The following is a 24,374-nucleotide window of genomic DNA, read 5'->3' as shown; positions in this document are numbered from 1 at the left end:
GATGCATACTATCCAGATTTAAAAAATTATGCGTATCCAAGAGGAATTAAAATGCCCAATGTTTGGTTTTTTAATTCTTCAAATTTTCACGCCCAAAAAGGGAATGGATTGTAGGAGATAGGATTAAAATAAATCGAGGAATGCATTTTGTGAAATAATCGGATATAAAATATAAAAAATAATATATCTATATATATATATACACACATATAAACCTTTTAATAACTTCGTGTTTGGTCAGTTTCGATAACAGCCAATTTTGCAAATGTGGTAACAAAAATTGACTGAAGGCTTTTTCATCAAAGCTGGTTTTGTCAATCGATTAAACAACAATCACCAAAAGGAATTGGTTAATATGCTTCTGTTAACTGATTTTCTCAGTTATCCGGTTTTTATGTCCAACCTTACCCCTTTTTTTAATTTTTTTAAATTTTATTTTTCACTTTTACCAACTTCATGGCCTTTTCTGAATAGTGTTGAAATTTTAAGAAAACTAATTCTCTAGAAACAGTTTCCTAAAAATTATATTGCTCTTACCTAGGTATGTTTAATTTTGGAGTTCTTTCGAACCTTAAAACCAACTTTTTTGAAAAGGCATTGCGTTATGAGAGTTATTATTATTACATTTGAATTATCTCCTGATCTAAATCAAGACGATGTAGGATTGGACACAAGGTAGGCTGCTAGTGCCCAGTGCCCGGCTACACTGGTCATCATAAACGATTCCCTTTGGGGCCGGGCGACCTCGTTGGCACACTTCCGGTGGACCTGGCAGACACTAGCTATATTGGTTATCACAAGCCATCCCCTTTGGGACCCAGCGACCTCATTGGCACATTTCCGACGGACCTGTCACTGTTTGCCAATATTATCCCATGGACCTGCCACTCTCTGAAGATATTATCCTTAATTTAGCTATTACACTCGATATGAGATTTTTTATTCAGAGCTTCCATGAGATCATCCATTCTAGAATTGTTCTCGCTTAAACGAACTTAATTTCGGAGTTCTTTCGAACCTTAAAGCCAACCGTTTTAAAAAAACATTGGCATTATGGAAGTAACTATTATTACATTTGAAATATCTCTTTATCTACACCCAGATAATTTGTCACGATCCACCATTTTTAGAGCCCAACGACTTCGTTGGCACATTTTTGGTCAGGTACAGGCTCTGATACCATTTATAATACCCTATTTTTGTTGGCAAACCTGCTACTCACTGTTAATTTTGTCTCCAATTTAGCCACCATACTGGATACGGAGTTTTTATTCAGAGCTTCCGAGGAGGTCATACATCCTAAGATTGCTCTCACTTGAGCACGTTCAACTTTAGAGTTCTTTCAAACTTTGAAGCCAACCATTCTAAAAAGACCTTGGTATTATGAAAGTGAGACTATTATTACATTTAAATCATTTCTTGATCTGCACTTAAGCGATATAGGATTGAATATCAGATAGTTTGTCAGTGCCGTGCATCTGCTCACATTGATTGTTATACTAAAATCCGACTCTCTTGGGATCTTCGATACCAATCTACAGGGTGGATTTAGCATAGGGGCAATGAAGACAATTGCCCCCAGACTAATTTCAAAAATTCCATTAACAGTTTATAGTTTTCTTTTAAAAAGAAAAAGGTTTGGGTTTTTTTTTATTCTTATTATTTTACACTCACATTTAAGAGGGTATGTAGTTTAAGCGATTGTAAAGAATGTAATTCAATTAAATCTTTTTAATTTTGTTCTTAAATTTGATACAATTGAAAAAATAATAATAATTGCTAGAATTTATTAAGCAATTATCCTCTTTTAATATCATTTGTCGAGCAATCACCCTCTCTTATCTAGAGTCTTTCTCATTAATCTGATTATTTTTTTAAAAAAAGACCTTTCTCCTACCATCCAATAGGAAATTTTAGTGTTTATTTAATCTCGTCAAAACTCTTGTTCTACTGATCTTTGTGTGTGTGTGTGTGTGTAATATTCTTCTACTAATCTTCCAAAATGGAGAAAAAAAAATCCTCTTTGTCACCTAAAAAAGTAAAACTTTAACAAAGAATATACACTCATTAATTATATTTCATTTGAATCTTAAATTATTTTTTGTTCTTGTATGCTTAATTATTATTATAATTTGATTATATATGTGTGTTTAAAAAATCAAATGCTAGAAATTAATAATATAATACATGTTAAACAAAAATACTTACACTCCTTTATTATTATTATTATTATTCCTTTTGTTGAACACCTTTTAAAAACAAAAGAAAAAGAAAAAAAAAGTTATTTGAATTTGTTAAATAAGTTCATAAAATATTTTTTTTTGTCTTAATTTGAAATATTATATTATAAAATTGTTTTTGTTGTCTTTATATTATAAAATTCATTAATTTTGTTGTTTTACTTTTTACGTCTTTTTTTTTTTCCTTTTTTTTTAATTTTCTAAAAAGAAATTTCGTTCCATTTTATCTTTACGTTTGTCACATTGTCTAGAAATCTTAGCTCCACTCCTACCAACATATATCTAGATCCAAGCCAACCAAAGCTTGAACTTTTTTTATTTTTTAAAGATTAAGTATAAAATTCAACGAAGGCTTGAACTTTGCTTTAAAGAGTTAAGTATAATTTTATCAAAATTGAAAGTATATGTTCGTTTTTAATTTTCACTGTTGTACAATTGGCCTTAGCAAAAGCACAAAATATTATTTATTTACATATGTATAAATACATATTAATTAGTATCTTTATTAATTGATAGCAAAAAAATGCAAAAATATTCTATAAGCAAATAGATGTGTTTGGCAACATATCATGTGAATCCTATTTATGTTCGTATAAAATTTAATTCATTCAAACACGAGTAGTTAAGCTATTATATGAAAATATGTAAATTCATCCAAACATGATTTGTTAAACTATCATATGAAAATATGTAAATTAGAACCTATTCGTTAAACTCTTGAATGGTCTATCATTCAATCCAAAAACATATAAAATTTAAAATTCAAATTTGACTTTACTATCAAATGATAAAATGATTTATATATTTTTGTTTCATAATGCCATATGAAATAAATTGTTTTTAGTGTGTCCATAAACTTTTAGAAATTTTGTAGTAATGCCCCCAAGCTTTAATTAATTATGCTATATTGTTTTTCTAAAATTTATTTAGTTTTGCAATAATACCTTCCAAACTTCCATTTTTTTGCAATAATATCCCCTGAAACAGTGTAAAAAATTGGTATTTCCAATTGTATTATCTGTTTCGGCACCAAAACACATGAAATTCCATTAATATCATTAATCTAACGGAGCTTAACGTTCACATATACAAGAAATCAAGCTCAGCGCATTGCTAATAAAAACTTACAAATTTAAAAAGCATAGATGATGGATGTTAAATATGGGATGCAACTTGCAAAATCCCTTTTAAATTTAGAAGACATTGCTATGAGAAACCTTAATATTTTAGAAACTTCTTAGGAAAAAAAAAAAGAAAGAAAAAAAAAATCAGAAACTTGCATATAACTGATCTCATATTTGTGGTTGTGAGTGGTTCTACATTAGACATGTCGATCAGGCATTTGTATTTCAGAAAAAGAAAAAAAATGTTGTGGCCGCCTGTCGGGCCCTTAGTCCCTCGGCTTGGCCAAGGCATGGTTGGTTTTGCACCATGCCAAGACGAGTGTGGGTGTGTTTGTAATGGGCACAACCTTGGCAAGCAAGACACAGTGATGTGTTGTGTTGGTGCACAGCAAGGCATGGCACGGGATGGTGCCCAGCGTGCCTTAGTGGATGGCATGTTGGTGGTGCATGGCCGATGTGTGGGTTGGCTGAGTGCTGGCACGTAGTGGTGCCAAGGTACACCGTGACTTGCGCACACGGAAAGAGCATACATGCATGTGTGTGTGTACAAGTGATCGTGCAGGTACATGGCTGCAGACAGGCATGCGGAGCATGTCGGGCGCGCATGGAGATGGGTGTTAGGAGCATGAGTAACGCCTGATACATGCATGGGCTGGTGTTGGCGCGCTTGCGCGGGGGTGCGAAGTGTTGGCGCGCGACCCTGTGTGTGTGCAGGTTGTTGGCTGCGTGGCGTGCGCATAGGTAGGCCACGGAGTGGCTGTGTGTGCGTGTCGCATGAGGGCACACTGCACTTGTCTTGACTGACTTTGAGTGGTTTCCAGCAGTTATGGGCGGTTAGACTTGCAAGATGTCTTGGTGGCGTACATCCAAGGGTGTTGGAGATTTTGTCCCTAGATGTGGCACATGGTGGCATGTGACAGCATGTCATAGGTAGTTGAGGGAGGCAACTGCAAGGCCAGGTGGTTTAATTTGGTTGGTCTAGCATACCCAAGGTAGTTAGGGTTGTTAACTACAAGTTTTGGTGTTTGTATTGCTGGAGCCATGCTTGAGACACCAGAAGAGGAATATGGTGATCCTTGCATGGTTCTTGGCCGGTTTCCTTGTTCTTATTGAGTAAAAAAAAGATTGGGAGTGTCCCCGTAAATATTGTGTGTGCATTGTATTGCTTTGTCATTACTTTGAGACACTTGGTGGTATGTGTGAGAACCTCAATTTGGAGTGTGTGATTCGAGTAGGCTGACTAAGAAAGAGATCCTTAGGCCACACGTCAAGAAATTAACATTGAATTTTAGCCCTGTGACACCGCCCATCCTTTAGCGAGTTATATGACAAAATAAGGGTGTGATTATTTTATTGGTTTATATTGATTTTCATTTATTTATATTTAGTTATATTAACTTTTCAACAGTGTCAAGTGACAGGCTTCTCACATATACATTTTATCACTTTATTATTATTCTTTTTGCTGAATCATTTTGCCACATACGTAAACAACTTGCTTCCTCTAGCACCACTTAAAAAAACAAAAAATGCTTTTCACATTAGCCCTTCTTCAAACTTTTTTTTTTTCTGTCTCAACCCAAAAAAAAAAAAAAAAGCTTTTTTTGAAAAATCACTGGCAATGCACACCATAGCCGAAAAAGGAAAAAGGAAAAAAATGCATATTCACACTGATTAAATGCCTCTAGACAACATCATGTGAATGTGATACCCCTGGGTCATGTATTGAACAAAATTGACTTCTTCTGGCCCCTGATTCTCCTACCGTCTTGACTGTCGTTTTCCTTATATTCAAAATCTCTTCCATACTTCATACAGTGGCTTGCTACATCCATATTTGCATTCTCTACAAACATGGATTTTGATTTCAATGGTGAAGGTTGTCCCATTAATGGAGCTAAGCCAGCATTGTATCAGCTGCTCACCATAACAGAGAAAAAGGCCAGGTAGTGAAGAGCAATTCAACAGCTTTTAAACCTTGTTTCGCAGCTCCAGCCAATTGATTCAATTTTTTTCTTTTTTTTAATCTACATATAAACAAGCCACTATCTATTCTCAAATTCTTATACAAGTGACAAACCTATATATATATATATATATATATTTTACATTTTGAGGTTAATACTATGCATATACCAAAAAATAATTGGATGATTTCTCATTCAGTGCCTCTGTAAAGATTCAAGGTCATTGACTGGTTTTTCTCCAAACCCTTTAAACACCTGGATATTTCAATATCTTCCAAGAAGCCATTCATTCAAAAAATTACACCCAAGATTCTCTTCATCTACAGCTCAAATCCCCTCGGGGCCAAACTGCTCCTATCTCATTCTTCTTCTTCGTATTTATAATGTGGACGAGGTATCTGAGGCTAGTTCAGAGCCAGGTTTAACATCAAATGGCATAAATAGGGTTTGGTTCTGAATCAGACTCCGAGCGGCGCCACGAGTTGGTTACAGTCCTTGACTTCTTTCTTACTTTGCGAATCCGTTTCGACTTCACCACATAATAAGTCATGGTGCCAAGAACCCCAGTCATGGTAGCTGCCCCTATAACTGTAACAAGAATGGCAGCCCACCTATGATGCCGACCAACCACTATATAAGATGATGAAATAAATGCGACTGTGGTACAGACAGAGGCCAACCACATCAACTTATTTATCACCTCCACAACCCTTCTCTCTGTCTTTGTCTCTCCCCTGACAAGTGTGATTTGTACCACAACAACAGCCAATGATGTGAAGAGTGCCACAGCATTGAAGATGAAGAAGATCTTGAATGATGCACTGCTCACCATCACAGCCATACCACTCTCATTATCACCACCAGGAACTGTAAAAATAGCAGCAAAGGCTACTGTTGCAAAGAGAACAGCTACCACGGTGACTGAGTTAGTGGCATTATTGATACCTGCCCTGTGAAGCTTACGAAGCTCCTTCGCAATCCCATCCACATTCTTATTGGTTTTGCGGGTTTGCTCTAGCTGGATGTGGACATCTTTTTTTATCTGTGTTACGGTTTTCCTAAGCTCATCCCTTGGCTGGTTAAGTTCATTTGCTCTGACAGCTCCATATCGAGCCAAGGAATCCTTTATCTCTGCAGTTTCTTCCGAGAGGGGGAGTCCTTCAACTATGTCAATGGCTGTTTTATGGTCTCTTGTTAGAGCATTCACATTGGTGTCAGGAAGGAGTAACAACTCATTCACTATCTGCAAGAAAAAGAAAGTGCTGGAAATTGCCGCATTTAACTTTCATTAAGTTTCATAATAGGATCTAAACTTTAATCCTTTTCCTTCAAAATTATAATAATAATAATAGTAGTAAACTGATTTGTAAATCTCTATAGTTCAACTAAAAGAGTGAAACACATAGACAAAGCCCTTGTGAAGTTGGAAAAAAATAAAAATAAAAAAAAGAAACTCAACCAAATTTGATAGAGCTGGACTGAAACATCTGGCTTTGAAATGTTATAATTGATATCTTGCATCAACAATCATTCAGTTAATGGTAATTGTTATGGTAAGCAACAGTAACAAAACTACCTTATCCTCTTTTGTAAAATGAGCATCATGACAGCTCACTGCTAAACATATATGAACTAAACTCGGTCTAAATTTTAACAAAGCTCAAACCAAAAAAATGACAAAAGACAAGGTATTGTGCTTCCTAATTATACAACTGGAATTTAAATAAAAAATAACAAAGTAAACAAATAACTTCAGCAGAGAAATAGAAGTGGGAAGCAGAAAAAAGTATGTGATTAGAAATATAATCTTCTAACAATGCATTTCATACCTCTACCCGCTTCTTTCTAGCGGCAATATGTAAAGCTGTATTGCCAAACTTGTCAGGGAGCATGACAGTAGCTGGATCAGCTTGAAGAAGCAACCTCACCACTTGAGAGCTAACCCCTTTTACAGCCATATGCAATGCAGTCTGTCCTTTCTTATCCGTCCTCCGTGCAAGTTGTGAATCCTTCTCAAGCAATGCTCTTACAATATCCACATGCCCCTGCCTTGCAGATAGATGTAATGCATTCTTCCCATTGGATCTAGAGGCATCAATTATGCAAGAATCTTTCAATAGCAATTCATTAACTACTTGTAAATGCCCTCTTGTAGCCGCCGTTATAAGAGGGGTTGCATTTGACTGACCAACAGTTTTGCTTAGTCCAGGGTCATATTCCAATAGTACCCGAACAATGGCTGCAAAAGGCTAGTTGTCAAACAGGGTTTGCTCAGGAATACATTTCAATAAACTGGGAACTAAAAAACTCTCTCAATGCACATCAATCATCAAGTCTATTATCACATCAATCATTCAGGGCATTTCTCTTATTATCCAAAAAGATTCACTGGGAATGCATAAAACTGAGATTTCTTGTTCCACAGACAAAAATTAATCATTACCAATTCTTAGAAAACAAATTGAATTCAACAACACTAAAAGACAAAGAACAACAATCCATCCTCCAAATTTATACATCTTACCTTGGTGACCTTGACTTGCAGCAACATGCAACGGATCAAGCCCGGACCGGTTCTTCATAGAAATACCCTCTTTAGTAGAGTACTGCAAGAGTTCCTTCACCACATTGAGATGTCCTTTCTCCGCCGCGGTGAAGAGAGCCGTCTCTCCCAACTCATTCACCTCATTCACAATCGACGTCCTTATATTGGCAACCTCTGCATCGAACTCTGCACCATTAAGCGTTCCAACCATCTGTGCATCTATATCTGCAATAATTTGTTTGACGACGGCCAAATCGCCCTTCTTGGCGGCCAAATGGAGCTCGGTGTCGTTGTGCCTTCCGGTCACCTGCTTCACGTATTTTTTCTTCCCAACTTGATCCATCCGCTTACCGGAATTGGAAACCACCAGTGACTTACTGGAATTGGAAACCAGTAGAGCCTTGCCGGAATTGGATAGGACAAGAGTCGGCGTCGATGGACAACGCACAATCGGCGACGTTTGAGCCACGGGACTGCATGACGCCGATGCCATTTTCAGTCCCTTCTCCAGATCTCTCAAACCTCCTTATACCAAATACAAAATCATAAAAAATACAGCCAAACGATTTCAGATCTCATTCTTTATTCATTTTGTTTTTAAAGAATTAAAAAAAAATGAAAATAATTTCAAAAATTTTACAATCATTCCAGCTTTTTTCAGCAAACAAATAGGATAATTATACAATTCATGGGTCGCATGTAAAATTTGATTTTCCGTTTCTTTCTCGGAAAACAAACGGTCCAACAAACAAACAAAGAAAAAAAACAGAAAAGAAAATAAAAATAAAAATAAAAAAGGGGAAGAGAAAATGAGGAGGGAAAAAAGAAGAGAACCTAATTCGGCCTTGGAGTCGATAGCCATACGTGGAAAGAATTAGAAAGGCCTCTTATTTTGTCATAACGGCAAGACATTTGATATTAAATCCATCGGGCATTCGGAGGAGGGAGAGAACCCGAAAAAACAGAAAAAAAAAAAAAAAACAAAAAAAAACAAAAAAAAAACAAAAGGGAAAGGAAAGGAAAAAAGGGTTGGGAGAGTCGGTGGCCGTCTACGACGAAGAAGAAGAAGAAGAAGAAGAAGAAATTTTTTGGATTTGAAAAAAAGGAGTCGTTAACGCCGCCATTTTTTTTTTTAACAAACACTGGGACCACCATAGCCCGTTTCTTTTCCTCGCGAGTTCGTTGGCCTTTGTTTCCAAAAAGAAATCTAATTATTCAGCTCTTGCCATGTCAGCCTCCACGTTGGATCATGTTATTAGTTGGTCATTTTTGTTTATTAAAAAAAAAAAAAAACACACACACACACACACACAAAAAACAAAAAAAAAAAAAAAAATTAATTCTAAGCATTGGCCCACTCGTGAGACAAGGGAGTTTGTAGTAGAATTAAATATATTTATTTTTTCTTGAAAAATAAACACATTATCTTAAATATGAAATTTAAAGAATTAATATATGTTTATATTGTAGATTTTTTTTTTTATTTTGCTAAAATAAAATTTCTATTTCTTATTTTTGTTTATCATAACATTTCTAATAACTCTGTAGATTATTAAAATTTTTTTGTTATATCAAAATTACAAACAACTACTTAAAAATTAAATTACTCTAAATGGATTGATAAAAAACTTTGTTAAGCTGAGATGATAAAAAAAATAATAATAAAAACCATAATGAAATTGTCTATTTAAAAACAATTCTAAAATCTAATAAAAATTATCTTCATCAAGAAAAAAATATTTATATGAGTAATTGAAACAAGATTAATTATTTAGTATTCATACTATTGTAAAGCATTTATTGATTGAGTATTTATTAAATAAATATTTGTGCCATAAATATAACAAATCCTTTTAACTTTTATACTACATAAATAATAATTACAAAGTCATTAAAAATGTGCTTATGAATATGAATATGAATATAAAATTTAAGTAACCCTATTGATAAAAAAGAAAATAAAAATGCTTGTATGAAAAATAGGGATTCCAACTCCAGTAGGTTCAATGCCATGCTTCCATGTATTACTATTGACTAGAGTCGATGACATTCCTAAAATACGAAAGATATATAACATTATGTAGTTTGTGGCTTTGGGCAATTTTGAGAAAACAATATTAAATAAAATGGGTTTTTTTTTTTTTTTTTTTTTTTTTGGGTTATAAATTCTTGGTCATCATATAAAGTGGCCGCCAACGACATTTTGTGGCAAACCCCAGAGAAAAGAATTAACTATTAAACGACAAAAGTAGCAGCACATGTTTAGAGAATAAAAAATTGACAATTTTTCTGTTCTTTTAATACAAATATTCTACGTCCAAGTGTTCAGAACTTGTTAATTTCGTTGTCAGTCTATGACTTTTAGGTTGTTTACAAAAAATAAATTAATAAATAAATAAATAAAATGATTTTATTCAAAAAATTTGACTATTAAGTTTTAAAGCAGTTTTTTATTTTATAAAATAAAAAATTATATATTTGATTATTAATTTTTAAAAATAATTTCAAAACATAAATTAAAAAGAATTAAAAAAATATTAAAATAATATTTTTTATTTTTAATTTTGAAAATTATTTTTAAATATTATTGGTCAAACATTTTGTTTTTTTTTTTTTAAATAGTTAATTTTTTTATTTTTAAAATAATATTTTAAAAATTAAAAACAAAAAATAGGATCCAAAAATTCAATTAAAAGCGCCTGCATATAGAAATTCAATATATATATATTTTTGAAAGAAAAGAAAGTTTTATTAAGAAGAAGAAGAAACAGTAGGCATAAACTCTGGACTATCCTATAATCAAGGCTAATATTTATACTCCCCCAAAGGCAAAGCATAACAAGCTGACAAATGTTCAGCTCGACTAGCTTCACGACCCCATATAAAAAAAGAAATAGTTTGCAATCCCGATCTCAAAGATTATTATATTTCGCTCATTTTATATTATTTACATGTTTCATATTATAGTCTAACTAATAAAAACATTTGCGTTTTCTATTGAACAAAGGAAATCCGACTATCATTTATCAAGATCATTATATCAAGAGTACTTACGGAAATGTAACAGTTAAAACACCTGACCCGTAGGGTGCCTAAATGAAATGCTTCTTATAAAAACAGATTGAAAGGTTGGAATAAAAACCTTCTTTGGAAAACGGACAAAGTTGTTCTAATCAAATTTGTTATTCAAGCCATTCCTACCTATAGAATGGCTACCTTTCACCTTTCTCTTTGCTTATGTAAGGATTTAGATGGATTGGATTGAAAATTCTGATGGGAGACAAAGCCAAAAGCCAAAGGATATCTAGCCTTGAAGTCTTTGGATAATATTTGCAAATCCAAAAAACCGGAAAATCTCGATTTCAGAAGGTTTAAAGACGTAAATTTAACTTTGTTGGTCAAGTTGGATTGGAAATTAGCTAGCGGAGAAAATTGTCCATAAACAAGGATGATGAAGGCAAAATACTTAAAAAATAAATTATTTTTTAGCTACAAGCCGAAGAAAAGCTCTTCTTGAATTTGGAAATGAATTTTAAAAATGAGTTGTTCCAAGCATGGATGCTTGCTTTAGTATTGAAGATGGTTCCTCCATAGACCTATGAAAGGATCCTTGGCTGCCAAGACTCCCAAATAGATGCCCTGTTAGGGATGAGACACCTTCCTTGCTTTGGAGAAAAGTCTATGAAATATGGGACATCGGCAACCACCATTGGAAAGAGGCTGTGGTCAGACAGATTTTTTATCTTACTTCTTTAGTAAACCGATTTCCTAATACCGTGTGATCCAAGTTTCATCGGGATTTGGTTTTGGTTTTTAATTTTTTTTTTCCACACCCTTATATTTATATAACACTTTTTAAAATTGATTAAATTGAAATTTAAAATCTAGTAATAAGCAGTACTTTTTAGCTAAAGACCGATCGATACAAAATTTCTTTTATGTATTTTACAATTTTTTTGCAGATCCGCCATTATATTTGAAACATTACAATTTTGGCTTTATTATATTTCCTTTTTTTTTTTTTTTTTTTGCAATTTAGACCCAGAATTGAAAATCATTTAATAATTATTAAAATTTTGTTTAATTTACCCTTATTCTATTATGACACATTTGGTATAACTTTTAAATAGATGCAAATTTAATCTGACAAAATTTAATTTATTGAAAATTTTGATAAATTTATGCGTAAGTTAATTAATCAAATATTTCATTAAATGAGGGCTAAAAGTGTCAATCTGAAAAAGATCATAATTTGAATAACATATGGTCTTAAATTGAAAAGAAAAAGAAATGTGAGGGGCTACTCTAATGTTCCAATATAGAGTGGCTAACATCCAAGAAGTGCAAAATAAGGCGCTATATATTTTAAAATGCTAAAAGTTAATACATTCCCTACCATGAGAAAAAACAACAAAAAGAAAATTTTCAAAAACCACTCCTATATTTTTGCCCTAATCTCAATTTATTCTGTGTCTCTTTTTTTTTTTTCTTTTTTTTTGGTTTATAGTTCAATTTATCCTCTATACTTTCAAAATTGTCTCGTAAAGGTAATTTTAAGTACAAATTTCTTCAAATAATAATAATAAAAAAAAATCATGTTGTCAAAATGATATATTTATAAATAATATTTTTAAAGAAATGCGTGAGTCTAATAATTTGTTAATGTGCATTTGACATGTAAATTTCCTTCTATGTGTTTGAGCGTTTGTGAAATTGTTAAGTGTGACATTGTTTGAAAGCAAGTTAGTGGTGATGTTTAAATGGCATGACAATATATATTTTTTAATATTAGCAATGGAATGATTCAAAATTGGAATCATTGTTCGATAAAAATAATAGTTTTTGCAATTAAAACTATGACATGGTCACATGCTAACAATTGTGGGATGCCATTTCACATTTCATATGGTCTTGACAAAATGATTTTGTGAACATTTTGTTACATTATTAATTTTACATTAAATTATTTAAGAACATTTGGTTTAATAATAGAAAATTATTAAAAGAATTAGGAGAAAAATTTTCTATTAGTTGTTCTCCTTCTAGGGCCATATTAGTACAAAAAAACATAAAATAAAAAATAAAAAATAAAAAGCTTGCGAAGCTGTCCAATGCTTGCACGTCAGGTGTAACAAAGTACGTATGTTTTCAATTGCTAATTTAACAAAGCCTTGCGTATATTATCAAATGTTGAAGATTATAAAAACTATTGATTAATTAGTAGATACAATTTAATGTTTAATTTCGTCGAAAAATAAATTAACAATTTTCTTTTTGGTCATACATTTTACATTTATTTTTATTTATCAATTTCTTAATGTTTTCTTAAATAAAATATAACTTGACTTCAATTTATATTAATTATTACTTTTTCAAAAAATTAAAAAAAAATTGAAAAAAAAATCGGGCATAAACTGGGCCAAAACCCGGCCCATAAAAAGTGAACACTCCAATGTCTAAGCCCAGTGTGCATCTCCAAGACACAGAGCAAAGCGCCATTAAAGCATTTTTCACAACTGTACGGACGCGATCTCTGTATGGGAGCCAAAGGTGGAGGACACAGGGAATGAATTCCCATTTTGGGAAACAAAGTGTCGGTGGCTGGGGTGGGGTTTTTTACTTCTTCTTCTTCTAATTAATGGAAGCTTTTCGCTTTCGGTTTCGATTTCTGTCATAATCAGAATTCAAAGAGCTTCAAGAAACCGAAACTGTGTATTTGTTTCTGTAATAAATGGGGAACGCTCACGGCCACCATCGAAAATTCCATAACGGCCCGAATAAACAGGGCGGTTCGGGAATTATATATGATGGTGGTCAGTTCGATCGACCAGTTCAAGCCTCGAGCTCGATCAAGAAGACAAACATGGAGTCGCCCTTCCCGTACGCTCATGTCGACTCGAGCTTGCGTGGCCTAGCAGGACAGGCAGAAGGATTTGGCCGCTGCGCAATTGGTGGCTTGCACGGTTCGCTTTACCATGTCACCACTTTAGCAGGTGGGTTTCTTTATTTTTCTATTTTCAATCTGTTTGTGTTTTCATGGTATGTAGCGATTTGTGGGACTAAGAATTGTAAATTATATACATATATATATATATATATATATATTATGAATTTGAAAGCTGAGAGCTTCTGTGATATTGTTGTAATAGTTGTATTTTTCCATGTAATTTTTGTTTTTGAGTATGCAAAATGGTAAATTTATCTGTGTATATCAATATTTGGGGGAGGTTAGATTATGCAAATTGTTTAAGCATCATTGTAACAAAGACTGCTCTTTGAGTTTGTGGCTAATTTAATTTTGAGTTAGAATCTGCAAAGTTATCCAAATACACTTGTTTATGTGGTCATCAATGCTCAATAAAGACTGTTTTTTGAATTTATTGGAAGTCGTTGTTTTTTGGTCCAAAGTACTTTGTCTATTTAGGTTCAATTCAGAAAGTTGGCCTAGGTGGCATTTAATTAGTATGGGTAGCTATGGTTGTTTTTATTTGGTGATTTGGCATCTGAAATAAATATATAATTGGCTTGTTGCTCATTTGTGTGTTAGATATCCTTGTATAATCTCATCCCTAAAATCTGTTTGTATTTCTATGAAACTGTAGATGATGGTCCTGGATCACTTCGGGAAGGTTGTCGTAAGAAAGAACCACTTTGGATTGTTTTTGAAGTTTCAGGCGTTATTGCTCTCTCATCAACATTGAGTGTATCATCTTATAAAACTATTGATGGACGAGGCCAGAAGATAAAATTCACAGGGAAAGGTTTGAGGTTGAAGGAATGTGAACATGTGATTATATGCAATTTAGAGTTTGAAGGTGGGAGAGGTCCTGATGTTGATGGCATTCAAATAAAACCCAATTCGAAGCACATTTGGATTGACAGATGCAGCCTTCGTGATTATGATGATGGACTTATAGATATCACTCGAGAAAGCACAGATATTACAATCTCAAGGTAAGCTAAAACCCCAATTAGGTTTTCCCCTTGTTTTCACTTAACTCCAAATTGTTTTCTCAAAACTTGTCTGCAGGTGTCACTTTTCACGGCATGACAAGACGATGCTCATTGGGGCAGACCCCTCTCATATTGGTGACAGATGCATCCGGGTAACCATTCACCATTGCTTCTTTGATGGGACACGACAGCGGCATCCTCGTGTTAGATTTGGGAAAGTGCACCTATACAATAATTACACCAGAAACTGGGGCATATATGCTGTCTGTGCCAGTGTAGAATCTCAGGTGCTAATGATTTTACATTTGGATTTATATATTGTTTGTGAAGGTTTCAGGGATTTCATCTTATTACAAATTTTGTTATATGTATTTTCATGTCAGATATACTCGGAATGCAATATATATGAAGCTGGACAAAAGAAACTGGCCTTCAAGTACCTTACAGAGAAGGTATGTCAGTTTTCTTTCTCTATTTTCTGGTAAAGAAATTGTGCATGTTTCGTAACAGAAGCTAAAGGATTGTTGTGTGAAACCACATATCTGGGGCTGCTTGTAGCATTCCATTCTATTCTTTCCTGGCGTTTCTGCCTATCCATAGATCTAACATTGGTTCTATTATAAGAAAATTGGTATATAGTACTAAATGTTTCCAGATTGCTTAAACAAAATGGAGATCAACTTCAATTCATCGTTAATTTTAGCATCTCGCTAAAATCATCCTTACTTTTTTATCAGTTTGAAATGTGATTGATATCTTGTCTGCTGTTTCATCCAAAAGCTCATTGCTCTTCCATTTAGTCAGTGAACTAATGTCTAACTGGCACTACCCTGAGAGAGATAAATACATAATGCATAAGTGATAGATTGTTAATTGCAATGGCCTCCCTTTCAAAAAAATAAATAAATAAATAAATAAATGAACAAATTTGTTAGAAAAGACAACCTAAAAGTAAATCTCGATTTGATTCTTGATGTCTCTTCAAAAACATACATTCCTTTAGTAGCCCATAGTACAGGTTTTATGAAATGGAATCTAGAGATGTGAGCATGGTAAATCATTTGCTCTGAATTTAAGTTATAGTGTGAACAATGTTGATAATTTGGCATTAGGTGAAGTGGTCATTTGAATCTTCCTGGCATTGATTAGAGAATACTTTTGCTGTTTGCGAGGATGCTGAACCTGTAGAAATATTGTTTATGGGATTGTACTTTGGGGAAAAGAAACAACTTGTTTTTTTTGCTGAAAACTTAGATGCCAGAAAGAGCTTCAAATGGATGGCAGTTGAAAACAAATAGAGAGTAGATTGTCATTTGACTCGTAATGTGAAATATGCTTTTGTTAATGCTATTAGATTAACGTTACATCACTACAATATTTTCGTGTGACCATTGACTTCTTATAGAACAACGAGAATGCATTATTGTTTCTTATGATGGTTTTATAGGCAGCTGACAAGGAAGTGGCAAGGACTGGCTGCATAAGGTCTCATGGTGACTTGTTTATGACTGGAACTCAAGCGGGTTTAATGCAAGAGCATGGTGGTGAACATAGCATGTTTCATCCTAGTGAATACTATCCGACGTGGACAGTTCGACCTCCAACTGAAGAGCTTAAACATTACCTCCACCACTGTACAGGATGCCAATATGTTACACGGCCAGCTGATCACAAATAAGCTGTATAGTAGTAGTCTAGAGTAATATTTAAAACGAATTCCCAGGTACTTGATTGTAAATTACTACTTGCAGTATTTATCATGCCATTATGGTGGCAATCATATAAGATGATATAGCAATAATTGTTTGTGGGGCAATTGCTAGTTTACCATGTTCAATTCTTTAAATCATTTTATTTCCTGACCTTGATAGTTTCTCTCTCTCTCTCTCTCTCTCTCTCTCTCACACACACACACACACACACACACACACACATCCACACACTTATTTTAATAATTTTTTAATGCCTTATTCATGGGTGCATCTGATGGACCTAAATTTGATAATATTTATATATACTCAGTTTCAATTACGGTTTATTTTATTTTATTAAATTAAGATTTGCTTTTAATGATCATTGGATCACATCAAGATTAATATTTAAAATTCAAATATGAATTTAATAGCATGCTAAAATTTTATTTATGAAAAATAAATTTTATCAATTAATAAATCTTAGATCTATTTTTAATGACCATTGGATCACATCAAGATTATTATTTAAAATTCAAATATAAATTTATAAATATATTAAAATTTTATTTATGGAAATGAAATAAATTTAATTTTAAATTTCAACCTTAATAAGTGATTGTTTCTAGTCTAGATATATATATATATATATATTTTTTTTTTTCCCTCATATTAAACTGACAGTTTTTAGTCTAGCCCACACATACATACATATATATATATATATATATTTTCTGTCCGTGGAAGTTTATTGCAAGAAGCAACAAATGAATATTGAAATATGAAGGAAAATGGAAGTGTAGAGATATAGAGGTCTCTCTCAGCTGCTGAAGTTCACGTGTGCACAAAATTGTTGTTTGCGACCCGGCATTTCGGTGGAAAACAAGTTGAGATAATAAATGGATGCTGGGTCTTAGAGTCTTGGAAAAATTTTACATTGCAGATGCTGCGATGATGTGTAAATAAAACAGTATTCATTTTTGGGTGTTGAAAAATGCATTAATTATAGGTTTGAAAATAACATTCACTGATTTTGAATATTGAAATAATCAAAATTGGATTACAGAAAGTACATTTTTTGGCATATATAACAGCAGTTTTTAATTGACTTGCACATGTTTATTTTACAATATATGATGTTTTGTCTTTTCTTCATTTGTTCGAGTCTTGGATATCTTAAAAATGTCAATTAAAAAACACATAACAACGATAATAAAATAAAATAAAATTGCTCTTTTCAAACCCAAGAACCCAAAAGACGGAAGCGACATCGTTTTCAACCCCATCTTTTTCTAACCGTTTGCTTTCTTAAAAAACACACCACAATCTATATGAGGGAAATTTATAGATTATCTTTTTGAATTTTTGGACAACGAATTTTAGTTCTTTTTTTTCATCTAATTTATTAGGCTTTTGTTTTCGGCCTTTTGGCTGATGTGAGTTTTAAATTTTAGTTTGCTCTGTATTTAGCGCTGACATCCTCTGTTTTTTAATAATGGAATTTTACGTATTTGCAATATTATTTAAACAGAAGGCTTTAATATTCAACTGGGAAATTAATAAATAATTGTCTTATTTTCCTGTAAGAAAAAATAATTATTGTTTCATATGACAGTGTGCTATAATTAAATGATAAATACCATTACCAGCCTACCAGCATTGGTTATCACATGTCAACAAGATGCTTATTAGCCTAGAATCATATTAACATTGTTTTACTCTGCTTTTCTACTAATATTTTACTTGTAAAAGAAAAAAAAGTTTTTAACTTTTTTTTTTCTTCTTTCTAGATGATATATATCTACGTCATTCAAAATCTATATTCATTCTTTTAATACTAATTACCCTTTGCTTTTAATGAAACCATGAAATTGTCACAAATTTTTTTTATTCAATTAATTAATGCGTTTTTTAAATTTATACTTTTGGTATTTAGTTTATGATTTTTTGTTCAACTATTTTAGTTGCGTAAAATTAGTTTTATATTCTAATAATAGTTAGGCTTTTAACATAATTAAAAACTTAAAAAGGAAAAAGAAAATACAATATTGAAAACCATCTTAAGACATTTAACAAAGATGAATTCCCACTATAATTAAAAATAAAATTATTTAATCGACGATGTCATATCTCTTATTTATTTATTTTTTTAAAAAATTATTATTATTGTTGTTGTTGTTATTTTTGGTGAAAAAACCAAACTTTTTTTGACTCAGAGAAAAAAATAAAAAATAAAAAATAAAAAACCTTTATTACTCAGGATGATAGAACATAGAACGTTCTAAAGCAAACGATTTAACCACAAAGGACCAAGTAGAAACCATGACTCAAAACCATTAACTTAAAGCGAAAGAAGCTAATCCCATTTGCAACATGGTTAGTCTCCCTAGTGGGAACAACTGACTTACGTATCAAACTTTTAATTTCAGCAACTAAAAAATGACAAACTCCTAAATGAATTTCCCTACCATTAACTGTCTGAATAGCCTCAAGACAATCGGAGACTAATTCAATAACATTGAAACCAACATCCTAGCAAAATACCAAACCTTCACCAATAATTTATATAATAATTTTTTTTTTATTTGAGATTATATTAACATTATTTTTCTTTGGATTAATTATACTTTAATACCATGTAGTTTGGACAAGTTTCATTTTCTATTTTTAAATTTAAAACGTTCTTATCTTGGCCTTTAAATTTCAATTTATTGAATTTTGATCTTATTAAAATGGTTTCAATATATTTTGCAATTCAAACACTGCAATTTTAATTTGTTACAATTTAAATCTCTATTTTCAAAACAAATTACCTTTTAATACCCTTAAATTGCTAATCACAGTTTGTTTGTTAAAAATCCAATGGAACCAAAATAAAAAAAATTAAAACTTAAAAGTCTAATTAGGATGTTTTAAATTTATGCAAAAGTCTAATTTCTTTGGTACCATAATATAATTAACTCTTCTTCTTTCCTAAAATTTTATAAGAGAGTTCTTGTTTGAAAAATATTAGATACCTTTCATGTTATACACGCATATAGGAAAAGAAAAGAAACCCATGTTGTCATAAACTTTCCCTGAAGATTCATAACCCATTAAGTTTTTTCTTTTTCTTTTGGTCGAACATAATACAATAGGCTGCAAATCGTATTTCAAGGAATAATGGATACCTTACCTATCATACACGCATATAGCAAAAGGAAAAGAAACCCATATTATCATTATACTTGCTCTGAAGATTCATAATTCATTAGGGTTTTTTAAAGGTCAAACATAATCCAGAAGCTCGGAAATCCTGATTTGAGGACTATACTTTTACTTCCGCGTTTATTTGATTTTTATTTTCGTTATCAGTTTCTCTTGGTTTCTGTTTTTTTTGCCGAGAAAGTACACAACTACACACAAACAAACAAAAATAAATAAAATAAAAAGCCTATAAACATTCCAACTAAAATAAAATAAAATAAAATAAAACCCGTTATTGAATACCCAAGAAAAGTCGTTATTTAACTGCTGTGTATTTTTACACCATCGCGATTCGCGACCACATATAATTTTATTACCAAAAAAAGAAAAGAAAAAGTCTTAAATGTACACCTCCACAAAAATCGGTAAAAAAACTCCGATCAAAACTTACTAAATACAAAAATCGCCTTTAAAAAAAAAAAAAAAAAAAACTCAAATAAACCGCCAATGTCGCCGTCGAGAAGACGACGACGAAGAAGAAGGAGATGAGGATACGAAATCGAATTCGAAATCCATATCCGTCGTGCCGTAGAACAGTCCCGACAAGTAATTTCCAACATCTTCAGGGGCATATTTGACAAACACCCTTGCATGTCTATCATCCCCAATCGTAGGCCTATGCGTATCGTAAAACTGCCTGTAAATCTCCTCGATTGTCTTTCCGAGGGACGATTTAATTTCCTCTCTCAGTTTTCTGTCCGGCACGACACTCGATCTCTGTTTCCGATACGCTTCCTGGAAGCTCAGATTGAACCCTCGGAAAACCAGCTTGGCTTGCTCCGGCGACATCACCGCCGACGGATTTTCCGGCAACGATTGGAAGACCTTTCCCCAGGCTAACTGCTCGTACTTCGCCGCGAACTTTCTGACTTTGGCTTCTTGCTTCGCGATCCATTCTTCTCCGAGAAGGTACTGGAGGTTCGATGTACGGACCTTGGAGACGACGTGTTGGAGATTGTTGGCGAGGAAGAGGTAGGAAAGCGAGACGTCTTTGTAATGCTTCGCTTTGCCGTCGAGCTTGCACAGGAGGACAAGGATGAGCCAAGCCAGTCGGACAGAGATCGCCGAAGATGGAGATTCATCGGCATCTGGACTGTCGAAGTAAGATGCCGGCAGAGATGATTTCTCCGGCGCAGACCAGCTGTTGAAAATGTCGACGAGTATGTTGCTGTAGTCGGCTAAGAGAGAGAGGTAGTTCATTGTCGTGATTGTGAGAGGATGGACCCCACCGCCATGTACCGGTAATTTTGATGAGTCTTTCTGGATCGTCGATTCGAAATCCGATAGCGTTGAAACTACGGATTCGGTTAGGCGGATGAGAGAATTGATGGCTTGGGATCGGACGGTGGCGGTTGATTCAAATGCGAAGATGGATTCGATCTCCGGCCAGTTTTCGGAAATCGCGGTGTACATGTCGAGCGCGGGAAACATTTTCTCGGGAGAATATTTCTTGCTCTTGGCTATAATTTCCGGGAATCCAAACAGCAGCAGAGCGCCTTCCTTGGCTATGTCGGCGAAGCAAGACTCTCTGATGGAATCTGAGGAGGCGAAGACGTGGTCGCAAAGAATGCGCTCTCCGGTGAAGAGCAATCGAATCGAAATCTTCACCGCTTCCAACCAGTTCTTGATTTTGAGCTCAAGAACTTCCCAATTCATCTTGTTGATTTGCGACGAGCTCAACCTTTCCACACCAAGTTTATAAATCCCTTCGTCTATTATTGATTTTCTTATTACCTTGTAGATATTTATGCACTCTTTAGCATAACCTGCAGAGATCATACACTCTGCAATCGACCTCAAGTCCGCCATCGCAATGGAAGAGACTTGTTCGACTTCGGTAATGGAATCTCCGGCAGCTTTGATCTCGTCATCGGTAGCACCTTCGTCGTCGTAATCGGAGGTGCTTGACCTTGTTGAGGCACGTGAGGATCGAGTTGAGACCGATTCAGGGTCCAAGTGTGCTCTATTCATCGATAGAATCTGATAGAACTCTTTCTGAAGCCTCTTCATCGAAATCTGCATCAAGCTCTGCGCATAAACAAGTCTATCGGAGGACGAGTCCTCGGCAACCAATGAATGCATGGCTTTCTGTAGATCGTTAACGCACTTGATGAATCTATGAGCTTCTCTTTTGTTCTCGTAGAATAGAGAAGTAACTCTGGCGTAGGCGGAAGACTGGGGGTTCCACTTCATGATCATCGCCGCCGCGGTGTCTATGCTCTGATCGATCATGGCGTCGGAGAAGCTCTGCCGGGGAGGTGTGGAGACGGAGGTTCTGGCAGGCGAACCGTGGCGGGATATGGAGAAAGACGGTGACTTGGAACCAAAGCAAAGGCTCCTCATTCCCTTTCTAGGCATTTGCTGCAATGTGTTATAAAATGAGAGTGAAATAAGAATAATGATTCTGTTTGTTTCTCAAGAAAATATAGAAGGAATATTTAAAAAAAATTTTTTTTTTTTTTGGGGAGTGATGGCGTGAAAGAGAAAGAGGAGCTTTGAGGCCTCTGAGAGTTTATAGGCTTGTAATAAGTGTTTTGGAGGGGTAAGAAGAAGTATATATATATATATATATATAGAGAGAGAGAGAGACAGAAGAACGATGCTGTTGATGAGAAAAAGAAAATTTGATAGAAAAGTAATGTGAGAGACTTTTGGGGAACTAGGAGTTTGACTTTGGGAGTTCCATTTGTCGACCCACGTACGTTGACTCTAGCGCGTTGTTGTAAAGATGGCAGGTGTACCAGGTCAGCGATTAAAGTCCAAAACAAAGCACGAGAATTGTTCCCCGGAAATTAATTTTGCGGCTTAAATTAGACTCCTGTTCATCAACGACACCGCGGCATTTATTTTATGTTTCACACTCACTAAGAGATATGTGGTGATCCTTTCATTAAAAATAAATAAAAAAGAAAGAAAGGAGTTTTCCATGAAAAAATGGTTATTGGGTTCTGATCATGTAGCCTAATTCTCTTAACATTTAAATATGCTTATAATGACATGTATTGGGAAACTTGAATTTGTGAACTTGGTTTAATATTTGCTGATTCATAAAAATTTGTTTGGTTTTTTTTTTTTTTTTTTTTAATGGAGTTTATTTCGTAGAGATCATTTTCAATTTGTCATGAACCATTTAACATTTGTGAACATAATTAATAACCATTTCCTACTAATATGACTTTTTCACGGTCAGCTTGACTTGCCTCGATTAAAAGTTTTTTTGTTTTGCTGAAAATAAAGTTTTGGCCATATAATCTTCTATTATTAAATGTGTTGTGCTGGACGTAAGCATATACACATACATATATATCATTCAAACTTCTCTAAAAGGGAACTTTAATTAATTCATGAATCAGCCCTGACAGATATAAAATTTCATACATTTCAAACTAACTATTTGCGTGTTTTTACCCCCAAAAAAACGTGTTTAAATTTAATTCAGTCTAACTATAAAAAAAATAAATTCAACTAATCAAGTTTTATTATTTTATTAGTTGAAACATTTATTACAATCTAAATATGGATAAGTGATAAAATCATAAGTTAAACTAAATATATCAAAAAATAATAAACCAAATAAAAATAAAAATAGTAACATTTCATTTTGTGTGCATCATAAACAACTTATATATTCCTATAGTATTAATGACAAAAACACTATTTGTTATTTTATATAGCCATTATTAACTAAACCTATATGTAATGTAATATTTTAATTGGCTGTCTGAAGAAATATCATGTTTTTATTTTTGTTTCTTTAAATTATTTTAAAAGTTAAATATAATTAAGTGCAACTAGCTGGCAATTGTTATATTTAGAATGAAATCCAATATAATCATTGATAATAATGACAAATAACAAAATTTTCTATTTGATATATTGATGTTTTGGTTGGTACTAAAATTTTGAAATTTTAAGTATTGTTATTAATTAATTGAAATTTTAAGTATAAGTATTAATTAAAGTGTTTATATATATATATATATATATATATTCAAACCAAACAAAACATAATAATAAGTGACCATAGTTCAATTTGGGATAATACGAAAGGCGGCTATATATCCATGCGAGAGCCATATATAACATGATGATAAGCCATGTATTACATATATAATTAGAAAATTAGATATTAGTTTAAATTTGGTCAAATAATTAGATGTTTAAGAGAATTTAAAAAAAAAAAAAAAGAAAGAAAAGAAAAAAAAAATCTGATCTTCAAGAATATTCTTCCCATAAAAAATGATGACATTATATTTATATGGTCGTCAAAATGGACAAACACGTCTTGCTAAAAGAAGATTTGATTAATTCTTGCCATAAAAGAATAAGGATATCAATTCTTTTATTAAATAATACAATCAGAATTCTCTCTCTCTCTCTCTCTCTCTATATATATATATATATATATTATTTTATTTTATTTTATTTTCATTAATATTTATATAATATTCCTTAATAATGCATACCGCCAATACAAAAAAAAAGGACTACAGTGAAATGGACTACAGTGTCTTCGAGCACATGGTTCGTAGTCCTCTTTCTTCCTCTTTTCACATGTTTAATTTCCTTTTATTCTTAACAAAATATCTTAATTTATATATGGTTTT

General features: G+C 33.1%; 3 protein-coding genes across 4 annotated transcripts; 1 reads left to right on the top strand and 2 right to left on the bottom strand.

Annotated features, from left to right (window-relative positions):
• Positions 1-4,954: 4,954 nt before the first annotated feature.
• LOC107432811 (ankyrin repeat-containing protein ITN1) lies at positions 4,955-8,994 on the bottom strand. 2 transcript variants are annotated; one of them, XM_048464864.2, is made up of 4 exons: positions 8,711-8,994; positions 7,856-8,398; positions 7,161-7,570; positions 4,955-6,574 (listed from the first exon to the last, which is right to left on the bottom strand). In XM_048464864.2, exons 1-4 carry the CDS (start codon positions 8,736-8,738, stop codon positions 5,759-5,761), a joined length of 1,797 nt encoding a protein of 598 aa, XP_048320821.2. In that variant the 5' UTR covers positions 8,739-8,994; the 3' UTR covers positions 4,955-5,758. The 2 variants fall into 2 exon arrangements, with proteins under 2 accessions (XP_048320821.2, XP_048320820.2); XM_048464863.2 differs by having other exon boundaries at positions 7,856-8,401; positions 8,711-8,993.
• Positions 8,995-13,406: 4,412 nt separating this feature from the next.
• On the top strand, positions 13,407-16,692 carry LOC107432795 (probable pectate lyase 4). Its single transcript, XM_016043988.4, has 5 exons — positions 13,407-13,869; positions 14,479-14,830; positions 14,907-15,117; positions 15,214-15,282; positions 16,278-16,692. The coding sequence occupies exons 1-5, from the start codon at positions 13,608-13,610 to the stop codon at positions 16,506-16,508; spliced, it is 1,125 nt and encodes a 374-aa protein (XP_015899474.1). The 5' UTR covers positions 13,407-13,607; the 3' UTR covers positions 16,509-16,692.
• A 3,307-nt stretch (positions 16,693-19,999) lies between these two features.
• Positions 20,000-22,597, bottom strand: LOC107432771 (exocyst complex component EXO70H1). Its single transcript, XM_025066444.3, has one exon. It carries the CDS (start codon positions 22,123-22,125, stop codon positions 20,200-20,202), a length of 1,926 nt encoding a protein of 641 aa, XP_024922212.2. The 5' UTR covers positions 22,126-22,597; the 3' UTR covers positions 20,000-20,199.
• Between the last annotated feature and the right edge of the window lie 1,777 nt (positions 22,598-24,374).

This window comes from Ziziphus jujuba, chromosome 11 (genome assembly GCF_031755915.1).
Source record: "Ziziphus jujuba cultivar Dongzao chromosome 11, ASM3175591v1".
Classification (NCBI taxonomy): Eukaryota; Viridiplantae; Streptophyta; class Magnoliopsida; order Rosales; family Rhamnaceae; genus Ziziphus; species Ziziphus jujuba.
Note: the sequence above shows the minus strand (reverse complement) of the source record. Positions and strands in the feature narration are given on the sequence as shown.